General features: G+C 32.8%; 2 protein-coding genes across 4 annotated transcripts; one reads left to right on the top strand and one right to left on the bottom strand.

Annotated features, from left to right (window-relative positions):
- The first annotated feature begins 4,655 nt into the window (after positions 1-4,655).
- Positions 4,656-7,092, top strand: LOC108326857 (BTB/POZ domain-containing protein At3g05675). Its single transcript, XM_017560448.2, has 3 exons — positions 4,656-4,821; positions 4,985-5,032; positions 5,526-7,092. The coding sequence occupies exons 2-3, from the start codon at positions 5,021-5,023 to the stop codon at positions 6,834-6,836; spliced, it is 1,323 nt and encodes a 440-aa protein (XP_017415937.1). The 5' UTR covers positions 4,656-4,821; positions 4,985-5,020; the 3' UTR covers positions 6,837-7,092.
- Positions 7,093-10,502: 3,410 nt separating this feature from the next.
- Positions 10,503-14,931, bottom strand: LOC108329128 (BEL1-like homeodomain protein 1). 3 transcript variants are annotated; one of them, XM_017563176.2, is made up of 8 exons: positions 14,671-14,931; positions 14,331-14,450; positions 14,102-14,151; positions 13,782-13,891; positions 12,864-13,682; positions 11,955-12,328; positions 11,698-11,758; positions 10,503-11,618 (listed from the first exon to the last, which is right to left on the bottom strand). In XM_017563176.2, the coding sequence occupies exons 5-8, from the start codon at positions 13,650-13,652 to the stop codon at positions 10,803-10,805; spliced, it is 2,040 nt and encodes a 679-aa protein (XP_017418665.1). In that variant the 5' UTR covers positions 13,653-13,682; positions 13,782-13,891; positions 14,102-14,151; positions 14,331-14,450; positions 14,671-14,931; the 3' UTR covers positions 10,503-10,802. The 3 variants fall into 3 exon arrangements, with proteins under 3 accessions (XP_017418665.1, XP_052728806.1, XP_017418664.1); XM_052872846.1 differs by having other exon boundaries at positions 13,799-13,891; positions 14,296-14,450; positions 14,671-14,930; XM_017563175.2 differs by having other exon boundaries at positions 13,799-13,891; positions 14,671-14,930.
- Positions 14,932-15,342: the final 411 nt, after the last annotated feature.

Genomic DNA, 15,342 nt, shown 5'->3' with positions numbered 1-15,342 from the left:
TTTTTTATGATGGTTAAAATTGTTGTCATAAATGACACTTATTACGATTATTTTATTCGAAATTGGTGGTATTCTCAATGACATGGTAACACGACAATTGATGACATGACTTGCAAACTTGATCTAACAAGAATGATAGTAACGATGCTTAACATAAACAACCTTGAGAATAACTTGATCCAAAATTCTATAATTATATGATTTTATATTTGTTTAATTTTAAAATTTTAATTAAAAACTAAATATCATGTGGCAATGTTTAACATTTAGAAAATATTTAAATAAAAATCAATTTTAGATAAAAAAATAATTGATCACTAATTCAGATATTAATTTATAAAATTCTTATTATTAGTTACAAAAATAGTCATTATGAATAAAAAACTATAATTAATTTTTGAATTACTATAACTTTGGTCACTAAAATTAGATTTTGACAGTCAAATAAATTAATATTTAAATTGATTCTTAATTAATTTTTATGACCAACTTAATGATAAAATATTTTTGTAGTCAAAATATTGTTAACTAATGTTATTGATTAATTTAGAATCTAATTCATAAATTAATTATACGTTTTTATTTATAATAATAACTATTTTAGTGACCAATAAATTTTATTTTATAAGTTACAATCTAAATTAGTCATTATAGTTAACAATTTTTTTTAAATTGATTGTTATTTAAAGATTTTCTTGTAGTGTAAGATAACGAAAATATAAGATAACTAACAAGAAAATTTAACTGTATAGACTCAATTAAAAAAAATTAAAATTTCAAACACAAAAATTTAATAAAGATTCAATTATATGTTCTCAAAAACTCAAAAAGTTAATCAAGAAAAAAAGCCCTATCATTTAGAGTCATCAATTCAATATTTAACATTCCTGAAATGCGTCTAATTTTATTTGTCAAGGGAGCTTCCACAAATCGAATTAGTAAAAGCAACAATTAAAACACGTTTAAATAATAATGATAACTGTCAAAATCAAAGTCGGATTGGCTCAATGTATGCTTTACTGAGAAATAAGTTTTACAAGGAGATTAAAAAAAAACTAATAAACATCTTCAATAATGTTATCATTAATTAGACTGTGGTGCGCATAATGAAAACATGGGGGCAGGAAGAAATTATCTAAAATGAGTCAAACTAAAATAAATGGAGACGAGTTGCCTGGAGTTTCACCCTACACCACTAAACACTTTATTCTACACCTTCAAATATTAACATTTTGAAAAACACGATTTTACCCCTAATTAAAAGCAATTAAAATGTTATTAATTTTTAATAAAAAGAGCAGAATCTTTGACCAGATTCTTTCAACAACTTTTTCTTTCTTTAAAAACTGTTGTTTTTCTTTTCAATCTCAATTTCTCTTTTTTTTTTTACTTTCTTTGATTTCTTCAAATACAGTTTTGGTTCTTTTCCACTTCCAAGTTCGCTTTTTTAAATTTTATGTCATTTGATACACATATATTTATTTTAATTAATTAATAATTTATATTTTGATTAAATTTTTTTGTTCTAATTTTTTTTTCTAGTTTTTTCATTTTTTTTTAATTACATTGATTTATAGTTTTTTATTTTTTTATAATTTTGAGATATTTTGTTACTTTTTTTATTGAAATATTATGATTTTATAATTATATAAATATTTTAGTTAATTAAATTTATTTTGAATTAAAATTAATTGTTTCTAATTATTTAATATTTATTTAAATTTTTATAATTTTATAGAATTTAATGTTTGATTTGTTTAATATTTAATATTTATTTAAAACTACCAAAAAAATCATTTTAAATTTTCATATCAATTTTACATACCAATTTTATTTTAATAAATTAAAAAGTCATATAATTTATTTTATAATTTTTTTTAAGAAAATGAAAAACTAATAGAATAAATTAAACATTTATAATTAAATTTTAAAATCTAAAAAACAATGTAATAAACTTAAAAAATAAAACACCAAAATAGTTTTTTACATCATTCAAAAAATAAAATAAAAAACTAATACAAGAAATTCAATAATTATAAATTCATCAACTAATAAAATAATTTATACATTTATAAATAATTTAATAAACTTAAAAAAAACAAAATAATATGACTTAAAACTACGTAAAAATTTATTTCAAATTGTCATTTGAATTTTAAATACCAATTTTAAAAAAAATAAAAAAAATTCATACCATTTATTTTATACAAAAATTTTAACAAAATAAAAAAATAATAGAATAAATTAAACATTTATAATAAAAATAAAAAATCATAAACTAATGCAATAAATACAACATTTATAAACAATCTAAAAAACTTAAAAATAAATTAAATAATTATAAAAATTCATTTTTTATTATAAAAATAAACATTTAAAATACATTTTTTATATTAACAAAATTAAATAATTATAAAAATTAAATTAACATAAATGATGGTTTCATCTCATTTATTATATATCTAACTCTTTTAATGTTACACATTTCCAGCAAAACCACAAATCAAAATCAAAAAATAAAAATCAATGTTAATTTATGAATGTTACTGATAAATGAAAAAAAAATATAATTAATGTTACGGTAAGAATATCAATTTGGATCATAGAAAGAAAAAGCAAGTGGATTATGCGTACAAAAAGCAAAACTAATTAACCCAGGTGTATATTTCATTCAACGTGACATGAAAAATTGAAAGAGAACATCGAATCTCAACATCCCATTCTCTATATATCGAATTTTGACATCCAAAATTTATAACATGGGATGTCGATATTCGATCTGTTTTTCATCTGATGTGTTATGATTTTCAGATTTGATTTATATTTTTGAAATTTTACTCTTCTTCGAATATAGATATTCGAGGTAAAATGTTTGAGCGTTCAAGTTTCTACCGCCTCCAATTATCTCAGACCTTTATGTCTAAACTGCTTCCAACACCTTCAAGCTGCCAAACTATCTCAAACAACTTCAATACTCAAGAAATGGTCTAACAATTTCTCAAAACTTAACGAAAAAATGAGGAGAACACTCAGTAGGAAAACCTTAAAAGAAATGGGGTGCATAGGGAGCAAACACTCAACAAAAATGAAATGGATATAAGTCTTTTGAAACATTATATTCAACTTTTGAAGACTTCATTTAATGCACATATAAATTCTCAACAAATCAATTTTAATGCATAACTACCTCTATTATTTAAAGGGTATTTATAAAAATTTGGAGTGTAAGGTGAAAGGGTTGGAGACGCAGATGAAACACTCCATAATCAATACAACTTTCTTTTTCTTCATGCAGCTCCATAATTTTTATCTCTACTCGAATAACTTTAAAAATGATATCTTACTTTTTGTAAAAGTGAATTTTGTATTATTTATTTTAAAAATATCTCAGAAGAAACTATTTAGAATTTTTGGAACATAATTTCGGTATAGAATACATTCAGAATTACTATTTTAGAACAAAATTTTCAGAATAAACTTTTGAGAACATATGCGATATCTTTCAGAAAAAAGTTTTTGGAAACAAGATTTCCTGGAGAAACTTTCTAAAACATGTTAAATACGTTCCAAAACAAGATTTTTTTCACGTTTTTTCTCTTTCTTCTTCTTCCTCTATAATGTAATGAAAAAGAGTATTTTAGTATCTTTTGGTTAATAACAATGGGAGTGCAGGAAAAAAGACCTACCAACTTTATAACCCAACACAATAACCAATAAGGTCACTTTTGTGACAATAATTTAAGAATAACGAAGCTGTTTTTTTATTATATAAAAGAATATGTATAATATGATATCCAGGTCTTAGCTTCCAAGACCGATTGACCTATCTACTTTAGCAACACTTATCAACCTGGTCAAATCGGGACAATGTTCGTCAATCAGGTCAAACCGCGACAACGCTCGTCAACTATGTGTTATACCTAGTAGAGACCGAACGGTCATACACTCAACACTGTTCGGGTACCATTATGGCCAACAAGGGCAAACAGTTCCATTAAAGTTGGACCAACGCTTATATTATTATTGGGTCCGATGTCCAACGGATGATAAAATAATTAAAGATATCTTATTAAAGATCCAGATGGCGGTTTATAAGCAACCAACCGGAGTTTAAGGTAGTTTTGTTTATATTTTATTAGACCTGTGTCATTTTAGGGTCCATGAGATAACTTATAAATACAGGATCAGGACCAACAGTTTCATTCACATTCTACTCACTTTCTATGCACTCTCCACTACGATTACGTCCAAATACTCAACAGTGATAACAATTCACTGAATCCTTCTCCCACAAAATCCCTATCGAAATAGAATACAATAATGAGTAAGGGCAATTTGGCAGTGAAAAAAACACAACAAGAAGAACCACGAAGGTAAAACAGATGTGGCATTGGGCTATTGGGCTTATGGCCTGTTGGAGAGGGGCGCATAGGCTGAAAATCATGACAAGAGGGAAAAAAGGAAAAAAAGAGAGAGTAAGAATGAGAAAGTGTAATTTGGAGAGGAAAAGCAAAGAAATTATAGTGAATCCATTATCTTCAAGTTGATTAGGCACATGCATACGCATAATTAAATTGTTTGGTAAAAAATGAATAAAGTGTAGATAGATTTAATAGAATTATGTGTATATAATCCATGCAAGTTGAGCAAGTTGGCAAGTTGGAAAAGGAAAAACATAAAAAAAGGGAACGCAACGATGCGTTTAAAGTCGATAAGAAGCAGCAATGGGTAATAGGACAGGAGAGTGCGTGTTCTTCATTCGTCGTTCCTCAGATTGAAAGCTTTTAACTTTACACTCACATGGAATACCTAATAGATCCGGTACTTCTTTCATTCTCACTCATTTAATCCTCATTTTCATCATTTCTTTATTTCGCTTTGCTTCCATTTCAATTTCATACACTCAAGATCCCATGCTGCTTACTTACATCTCTTTTACTCTTGTCGCCTCCTTCCAATTCTAATTCCTCTTTTCTGATTGCAGCTGTAGAAATATCGCTTCTCACTGCTCTTAATCTCAATGGACCCTATTGTGAGTTTCTTTCTCCACCCTTTCCCCCTTCTGTTTTGTCAGATTTCACCACTGTTAATTTCACTTTATTAATCTTTAAAATTAAATAAAAAAAAAAAAATTAGGTTTTTATACAATCTTCTTTCTTGGGTTGCTTTTCTATCTACATCAATGTACGTCAAACGTTTTATTACATGCAAGGGCAATTTATGAATTGGAATTTGTCAATCTTCAACACTAACAACGGTCAAGGTTTTGAATTTTAGTTCTGGTTGAATTGCTTTGCGTTGTATTTTTTTGAAGTAGCAGAGAAATTCGTCCAATGCAGTTAAATTTGCCGTGGCATACACCTTAAAAACCTTTAATAGTGATTGAGGACCTTTTTTTTAAACATTGGCAATAGATCATCTGCTGCGGATTTTTCAGTTTGTTATTTCAGTACTACCACCTAAATGTATGGTGCTACAGTCTCTTGTATCTGTTATTAGTGATTACATTATCCTCTTTCGTCCAGGATAAAGAAGAAAAAATTGCTTGTGTGATTGGTGACCGATTAACTAGTGATGTTGTTGTGAGGCTACGCACTCCGGAAGGTCGAGATGATTGGCTATACTGCCACTCAGAGACTCTTGTAAAAAATTGCAAGTACTTTGCGGATAGGTTGTCTGAGAACTGGCCAACATGTCAGATCCTTGATTCGCGCAATTGTGTCGATATCTATTGCCAAGAGTTGGATTTTGATTACCATGTAAATCTTATACGTCTTCTCTACATTGTCATAGATGGTTCAGTTGATGATTTGTGGCATGGTGTTAGAAATGCCCTTGGCATTCTCCAGGTCGCGGTTGAACTTGGATGCCCACAGATAATAACTGCATGTGTGAACTACTTAGAAGCTGTTACATGGGAGGAGGCCGAGGAGGAAGAGATCTTGAGAATTGTACCTCGAATGGGATTACAGGCTGAACCTATCCTTGCTAGACTTCAACCAGTTAAGCAGTCTGCTATCGTAAATATCTTTGTCTCTGCTATCCGTTTTTCTACGTCATCTCCATCCCCAAATATGAATGATCTTAAATCTTCAGCACAAGAGCAACTTGAGTACATGCTAACTGAAGATGATGATGCCCCTTTACTGACAGCTGACGACAACATAAAAGTCGAAGTAAAAGAATGTGTAAACAGACTGTTTGCCCGGTTTATAGACTCGGTAACAGCTTTTTTCTCTGGTACTACAGAGTCACTCTCTGAGGCGGGAAATGTTCAGTTGTTTCAATCCTATTTGACTGATTTGTCGTGGGCCTGTCAGATATTGAGTAAGTTGGAAATAATGAGAGAATTTGTTGAGTATTGGTCCGATGCATCAGAAAAAATTGTCAAGGTTCTTGAACAAGGAAGTTCTACAACAGAAGTCATTGAGATAAAGTTAAGAGCTGTTGAGGTGACATCAAAGGTTTTAGAGGCAATTGGTTATGGCACTGTTATATTGCCAACTGCAAAACGCCTTCAAGTTTTGAAAGTGTGGCTTCCGTTTGTGAGGGTTACAAAACCATTGATTGATTCTGTTACAACGAATTGTGAGAATGCCATGCTACTTAAATTAGATGGCGAAATGTGGCAATCCCTAGAATCCACCTTTGTATCTATCATTCTTGCATTGCCATCTGGGGATCAGGCAGATATTTTAACTGAGTGGCTGGATAACGAGTATATGCAGTATCCAGACTTAACTGAAGCATTTGAAGTATGGTGTTATAGGTCCAAGGTTGCTAAAAGAAGACTATCATTGGTAGGGGATGAGCATGCCATGACCAACTCATTTTGAGGCTTTCACAAATTCTGTTATTTTATATTGCACTACTAATCCAAGATCTTGTCAAGGCGTTTCCAAGAAATCATCTCTTTTTTCACATGAATGGAATTTTTTGTTGGAGGCATTTAGAATCTCCATATCTCAACAATTCAATGTAAATTATTCTGAGGAGTTTTGTAAAATGTTGTACTAACTATGAACTGTAAAGGATGTAGTTTTGAAATTATTTATTTCATAGTAAGCAAAATCATGATACACTACTTTTTGACGTTGGATTTGCTTGGGCATTTCTAATTACATGGAGATGCTGTTCAAGACAGGTCCTGCACCGTGGTTTGTTAACTCAACATGAGCACACAGCGCAATCGTACGAAGTTGTGTGGTATTTTAAAGGGAGAAAACTAATCATTTTGACGGCTACTTTTGATCGGAAAGGAGAATTCTCCCTGGTTGGTTCCAAGGAGCATCAATGAAGGTAAAAGATAGAACAGGAATTGAGTTTGAGAGAATAGAATTCGAATAACTGCTTGGAAAATTGAAATTGAAAATTCTCGTTATGTGCATAACAATGTCATTTCCCAAATCCTATTACGCTGTAGGTAAAAGGTGACGAATATTAGTGACATTATTGGGAAGGTGGAGGTAAAAACCATAATGATATTTTAGTTATATTTTTTTTTTTTTACAATTTAAGTTAAACATAGTTAGACAAACAACATGCTTAATGAAACTATTACTTCAGATTTTAAAAATAGTTGCTATGTAGAATAATAAAGAGAACACACCAGTAGCTGATTCATAGCTTAGAAATTTAGTTCAACAAAATAAACTGTTTTTGCTAGAGTATTGGTTGGAATTTTGGAGGTAGAAGAGTAGTGATTTTTCTAATCTCTTTGATAGTCAAGCTTCATAACGTATTATACACAATTTTTGTGACAATTACAGTAGTCGTCAACTCTCTTAGAGTGATCACCATTGTAGACTAGCCAAAACCGTAGGGTAGTTGTATAATTCATATGATCAGGGACTACCCTATCACATTAGATATATTGGTTTAAAAACCTACCACCAATAAACTTTGATATTATACATTCAGAAGCAATTGACTAATTTATAGATCAACTCCAAAAATGTTAACACATTAACCAAGCTTGCAATTGATTGACCCATTACTCCCAACAACTGCTTCAGGATATTAAATTGTTTCATTAATTCAATTGTAAGGTATGGGATTCTATTGTGAGGTTTATTAGGTGTTGAGCATTTTTGTTTGTGGTGTGGCTCCTTAGAATCTCATCATAAATACAGTGTACTGGACGTAAGTTTACCGGAGAGAGAGTTGATGGAGATTGGATCAAACATTCATAAAGTTTGGTCAACACCAATTTATGTTGTATTCAATGTGTGTTCGAACCGTGTTACTATCTTGTACCAGTTTTGGACAATCATCATACCAGTGTCTTCTGCATGTTTGTGTTAAATTGACATGCCAACTATCAGTTATGATGCTGCAAGATGAAAATATTTAGCATCAACTTTAACCTGCAAAATCTCTTGTCATAAGCCAAATCTGCAATATTATTGTTCAAAACAATATTGCTCTGTTTATTTGAAAAATATTTACAACAGTGAAAAATCTTTTCCTGTTTAACAATTTCTTTATCAATAGTCTGCAACGGAGTGAAGTTGTTTATTGGACAAATTGGTATGATAATGTTGAACAAGAACTATTCATGCTTCACTTGGGTCTCTTAATAAAATAGCACATACCTATCTTTAATAAATTCTCACTCACTTTTCTTATTATTTTATTTAATAACTAAAACTTATACCAAATACATTTATAAAGATTACAAATTAAAGTTTTAAAATATAAAAAAATTAAAAAAAATAGTCATTATATTAACAATGTAAAAAAAAATCATATCATCCTTCAATTATAAATTATCATATAATTAAATAGAGTGAATTTGTTACTATTTAATATAAATTTATATCTTAATGTTCTATACAAATAAATGAACATAAATTTAAAATAAGATAAATCACAATTACAAATAATTCTTTCTATATATTTAGTGACACTTTATTGTAATTAAATAATTTAATGTACTATAACTAAAAAACAAGAGATGTGAGTATAATTAATTTCTCCATATGTTCATGAATTGACCATATCAATTATTAACTTTTTTACCAATGAACTTGAACTCTAAACACAAAAACTTGAACCATAACCTCTCCCTCCCCTTACATTTTCAAACCAAGTCCCTCGCATTGGTAAATTTTGTTCACAATTCTAGCATGCTGTTGGCGTCTTGTCCAATAATATTGCATCTATATCTTCATGTTCTACCATTTAATGCAAAAAAATAATAATTGTAGGATGGTATCTGGCATATTTAGTTTTTCAATAATGCAGATTATGCATGAAGTATTTTACATCCGAATTTTATGAATTTTACATTAAATATTTTGAAGATGAATTTGGCTAATGAAATATCTTTGTAAAAGTTAATGTGGATTTTGACATTTATCACTAATTTTAACACTCTTTATTTAAACAGATTCATCAAGAAGATCTAACAACACATGAGATCCGAGTTAAACTTATTTGAGATATTAACAGTAGCTCCAATTTAAAATCTTAATAGAATGGTTTATGGATTTTTTTTACCAACATTCTCATTTATAAACATTGAGTTTAAGTCACTTAGATTTCATAATATTTTCTTTATATAAAATATGACCTTATAAGACGGTCCATTTAGTCCTAATTTCTTAATAGAAGTACAAGTTAGTTATATGCTTGAATTTTCTATATGGAAGAGAAGTTAATCTTTAAATTATGAAACTTTGGAAGGTAATTACTTCTTTGTAGACTTATTGAGATGTCCATAGTTATTAAATTCAAATTGTTGGTTTAGTACTAATTTCTTAATACGAGTTTAAATACAAATGCAAGTTAGTTATTTTTACATGGAATAGAGAGTGATCTTTAAATTATGGAATATTGAAAGGAAATTATTTATTTATAGAATTATTGAGACGTTGAGAGTTATTAAGTTATTAAGTTCGAGTAAAAATTATAATTAATAGGAAGATAGGTAACATTTTGTGCAATCTTATACTCACCAAATTAAAATTAGCATAAAAATTACTTGACATCAATAACTACCATTAGAGAGGTAAAAGGGTCCTAACAAAAGTGAAAGTGAAGGATAGTGAAGTATAGTGTCAAAGGGAAGTAGAAACTTTTTTGTGTCGGTAGATTTTCCTTAAAAGTTACTTATAAGCAAATTGTTGAATAAGAAAATGTGTTAATTCACAAATTGACTGCCACATAAAAATAAAAAAAAAAACTTGTTATTAATTGCTTTTGGGTCTAACAGGGTAGAGGATGAAAAGAAATACATTTAATGTATCAGCTTGAAGTATAAAGACTTTTGGCTATGACAGGTCTGGAAGGTGCTTCTGAGATCATGTTCAGATGGAACTAATTTTGCTTTCATTTCTTGAAAAGAAATTCTGTGTTAACATCTTCACATTTTGTTTTCATTTATGAAAGACATAATCCTTCTAGATTTTACTTTCAATTCTGTAGACATTGTAGTTAAAAAGAATATATTATATTGTATTTGGTTGTGGTTTGTTGAGAATGTAAAAAGGCACAAGATATATTTTCAATCGAAGATATATTGGTATCTTTTACCAAAATAAAGTTTATGACAACAATCCATCTATCCCACCTTCAGAGCTTACAAAAATAATATACAACCTCAACCATATACTTTGAAATCCTAAGCTATCTAAGAACTCAAATGGTTCTATGCAGGGTATAAACTTATACTAAAGTAAAATTCCTTCTTTCTTTACACTACAATTGTTCAGCACTCCCCGCATAAGCAGGGAACTAAGAAGAAATTGTGAGGAACTCAGAAACTGTGGTATCACATTGCTCACCTTTTGATGTCTTATTCAGGTCACAAAGTCTGGCAACAATTGTGCAGCAAACCTCTTTGGGTTTTGCATGCTGATACTCTCATAAGCAGCTGAAGAGTGAGGAGAGGAATTGTTTATGCTACCAAACTCATTTGGTTCACCAATGTCCAAGCTTCTACCCAGTTGAATGTTTTGGTTTGGGAGGAATGTTTGATGGGTTCCGGGTAATGAATCAAGACCAAGAGTGAGGGAAACACCATTACCTGAAAACCTTGGAGCAAACTGCTCTGCATCAAACCTTCCAATATCCCCAATTGGGTACTGTCCAAAACCACCGATGAAGTTTGTTTGGTTTCCCATGAAAGAGGATTCGTTTCTGCCTTGCCTTTCGTCACCAAATTTCATTGAGAGTTGCTCATTGTTTGCCTCATTGGGCTTCACATCAATGTTCATTGAAGGGACACTATTTGGGGAATGCATCATCTCATGATTCCTTGCTTTCTTCGGACTTCCTTGTGTGATCCCTTCCAGCTCTGAAGACCCCATGAAGCTGAATCCTGATTGGTTTCTCACACTCCCACCAAGTGGTGACGTTGATGGTCTAGAAACTGAAACCATAGCAGTGTTCTGGCTCTTTGAAACTTCTTGTTTGGAACTGAAACTTTTAGCCTCGGTTTCATTCGAAGGACCTTTCTCTGCTGGAGCTGCCATTTTCGTTGAAGAATCTCCATTGCTCTTGCTTGATTTATCCTCAGATCCATTCTGTTCATGATCCTTCATTTCTTCCAAGTACATTTCCTCCACCATTGGCTTCCAAAGCCGAACCCGAGCATTTATAAACCAATTTGAGACCTGTCATCCACCCAGCACTGTTAAGGCGAAGAACCATTCATCAAATGGAAGAGATAAATACCATTAGTATGTTACTTACCTGGCTCCTTGTTAGCCCTGTTTGCTTTGCCAACATGTGTTTGTCCGAGTCCTTGGGATAACTGGAACCAAACTCAGTTATTTCAGCACAACTTGCAAATCTTTGAAGTAATTAACAGTCACCCTTTTAAAATACTGTAAACCTTTTCATTGTAAGAGAATCAAGAAGTTAAAAAGAATTGGCTTATCTCAACCCACGCGGTTCAATTTTTGAAGAAGTTAGAAGAGAGAGTTTTTGTAAAAAAGTTAAGTGCTTACGGGTGGAGGAAGTGTTCGAAGAGCCAGGCACGAAGAACAGAAACAGATCTTTCAGGCAATCCCCTCTGGGGTCTCCAAGCATTGTGCTGGATCATTCCCAATTGTTGGAGAGCTCGTTGTTGCCTCAGATGATGGTCCACATATTTGAGCCTCGAACCTTCTATTTTCCCTCCAAAGCAATCTTCTTCTCCTAAACTCTTATTAGCAGCTCGAACCTGCCCTGCAATAGCATCTTTCAAACACCGAAACTGCTTAGAGATTGTTTGCAATGCAAGAGCCGTGTATGTTCTCGCAGACCCAATCCCCGCAGCTTGCTCAAATGATGACACCACAATCTCCATCTGCTGGTGGTACTGCCTGTACCTTTGCTCCACCTTCAACCAAAAACATCACGTCAATAAACTATTCATTAATTCAACTCTCACAAATATTTTAGTACTTGCAATTGCAACCAACCACAACCATGCAATCCACCACTATCAGCCCTTCATAATCTTTCTGAATTTCCATGCATTAATCATTAGATTAGATAAGTGAGACATTATCATATATACTATATAAAACGCCTTTTCCATTCAAGAATTCTATTTGAAACATTTGAAGTAATTAAAATAAACACTTCTTTTAACATAATTTCGATCTATAGTTTGTCTTAATCAAAATTATTCTTTTCTCTCAGGCTCAACCCAATTCACTTTTCGTTAGATAAGATGAAGCTATGATTTGAAGTCCAACACTAGTACTCATACCAACATGAAAAGTTAAAAACACCAATAGTGTGTTTAAAACTCGTTGAAAAATGGGAAATCCAATTAAAAATGTGAAAGTTATAACGATTGAGTTGTTCATAACGGAAAAACCCATGAGAAGTTTAACCAAAGATGTTGAATTAAAGTGAACTACACATACCTCATCAAGCATGGCAATCAGTTTGGCTTTCTTCATCTGAATTTCTTGTCTTTCTGCAGTTGATAGCTCAGAGTTACGTTTTCCGTTCCCTTCCCCACCAACTGAACCATCTCCACTACCTGCCGCGGATGATTCTCCAATCACCTTCGTCTGTCCCCCACTCTTTTTACCCAACTCGGTGCCAATCCCATTGTTAACATTCACAACCTCTTCCAGAAGCTCATGCGCTGCCTTCAAGTACTTTGAGCTCAGGAAAACGCTCTGAATGCCCGATGCTCCATTATTGGTAACCCCAGACGCCGACGACGGCGAACCCCCTGACACGCGCAAGTCGTCGCCGGACATGCCCGGGGCCTGACCCTCTCGGAACGACCCCAGCCCCAGAGACAAGCCCTGCTGCGCGCGTGGGGTATCACGCGCCGCCGAAGCCGGGTCTAATGCGTTCCAGTGATTGTACTGCATGCGCGGGAGGAAGCCATGCAGTGCCGAGACATCGTGGTGCCCGTGCATGGAGTGGTGGTTGAGGTCCTGGGAAGCGGGGAGGGGGATTCCAACGAATTGTTGGGTGTGAGAGGGCGGCGCGTGAGGGTTGAAGGAGCCGTTGCTGTTCGCGCCGGCAACTGCGGCGGGGTTGAGAAACACGAGATTTCCCGCAGCGTGTGAGGGCGGGGGCTGTGACGGTGCGTCGGAGTAGTGGATGTAGCCTGGGTTCATGAGGACAAGAGTTTGGAGTCCGTCGGCGGCACCTGATTGGATTTCGGAGTTACCATGATGAAAGTATGTCGCCATCGGTTTTTGGTATAACAGGTTGTTACTTCACTGAAAAGTGAGCACTACCACCACGTTAGTTACTCTGTGCTTTCAAAGTTCACATCCAATCCAACACATAGCCTAAACATGCACCTCACTTACACATACTTGAATTTGTGCCGTACCTGCGATTAATCTTGTAACGATTTGTGGATCAACCCATCAACACAACTCCCAATAATTGCAGCTCTTTTGGTACTTTCTCTCTCAAAGGTATCCTGACCAAACACACAAACACAAGTGGGAAAACCGATGAAAACTGAACCTGAATAACAATATTTGAGATCTCTCTTGTTGTTCATTCCGAATTAAGTCGCTTTGTGCATGGTTTTGTGATGGTGTCTGATGAAGTTTTAAAGAAAAACTTAAAAGATAATTCATTGTGTGTGTATTAGTTAATGGAATGAATGATATGGTATGTAGTGTACCTGGTGATAGGAGAATTGGGGTGCGCACGTGGTTCATGATCGTTTCTGAACTGCAAGGGAAAGAAGAAATTGATTTGCAGTGAGCTGAGAAGTACGAGAAGGAGAGAGAGAGAGAGAGAGAGAAGGAGAAGGACGCACACGCACAGTTAGTCTCACCCATGAAAGCAAAACAGTTATGGGTAACGAAAACGTACATGAAAGCAGAAAGAAATTGATGGATCAAACGGACCTGTCAACGTGCATATGTGATCTATGTATCTATCTATCTATGTTGGGATTTCATCAGTCGCTTCACTTGCAAAGAGGAAAGCTCTCTGTCAGACTCAAATCCGCTGCAATTCCACCCCAACTGAAAAGGGTAAAAAAAGAGTTGAAGAGAGAGATGGTTAAAAAAGACTCGGGAAAAAGATGCCCATCTTTGTTCACTTCATTATCCACACATTTATGATCTTTTTTCTATAAAAAATTGATTTTTTATTATATCAAATTCTGGGTTGGGGGGAAATTGTGAGAACAATGAAGTGAGCATACATGCCTCGGTGCCTTTTTTTCTTTTGAAAAAGAAGTACCTGTGAAATGAATAGATCAAAACAGGGGAACTTCTTTTGATTTGACCCTCTCTTTTCAAATCATTTGATGCACAAGCCAAGCACCCTTTGATGAGCAACAAAGAACTTTTGAAGAGAGAGAGAAAGAGAGAGTAGCTTTGTGCTGAGAAATCTATAAAAAATATATAATGAAAATGCAATCAAGGTGTGTCAGAAGATACAAACAGCTGAAAAACGAGGAAACGTCTCCTTCCGCAAAGCTCAATTAATTGTTTGTTTAATAAGAAAAAGAAAAAGAAAAAAAAAAGGAGGATGATGATGGACAAGAAGCGGGTGGAGGGATCTCATTGCTCATTTCTCCATTAAATATCTTCTTGTCGTTTTCGCAATTTCCATTTTTTTTTTCTCATCAACTTATTTGGGAATTTTTTGTGGTTGGATGCCTGAGTTTGAAGATAAAGCAATTAAATGGCTAAGGAACGCAGAACCAACTACCATAACACCAACTTTAATGCTTTAAAAGCTGAAAATATATGTCAAAATTGTTTTCCAATTTATTTACAGTTGTATTTCCCTTGTAATGATTATCCCTCAGATTTATTTATCAATTTCTCAATGCATTATCATCTCTTGAACTTTACCAATTACCCTACAGTGTGTAAATTTTAGCAGATAAAAAGGGTAACCGGAAAA

The sequence above is a fragment of the Vigna angularis genome, chromosome 2 (assembly GCF_016808095.1).
Source record: "Vigna angularis cultivar LongXiaoDou No.4 chromosome 2, ASM1680809v1, whole genome shotgun sequence".
Taxonomy (NCBI): domain Eukaryota; kingdom Viridiplantae; phylum Streptophyta; class Magnoliopsida; order Fabales; family Fabaceae; genus Vigna; species Vigna angularis.
This window is presented reverse-complemented; position numbering and strand designations above follow the sequence as displayed.

Bases quoted from the DNA above. Each gene is read 5' to 3' on its own strand.
- LOC108329128 (XM_017563176.2), bottom strand. From the start codon at position 13,652: ATGGCGACATACTTTCATCATGGTAACTCCGAAATCCAATCAGGTGCC. The intron at 11,759-11,954 runs GTAAGCACTTAA...GTTTGGTTCCAG, and splicing joins TTCGAACACTTCCTCCACCC to TTATCCCAAGGACTCGGACA. The intron at 11,619-11,697 runs GTAAGTAACATA...GGTGGATGACAG, and splicing joins CAGGGCTAACAAGGAGCCAG to GTCTCAAATTGGTTTATAAA.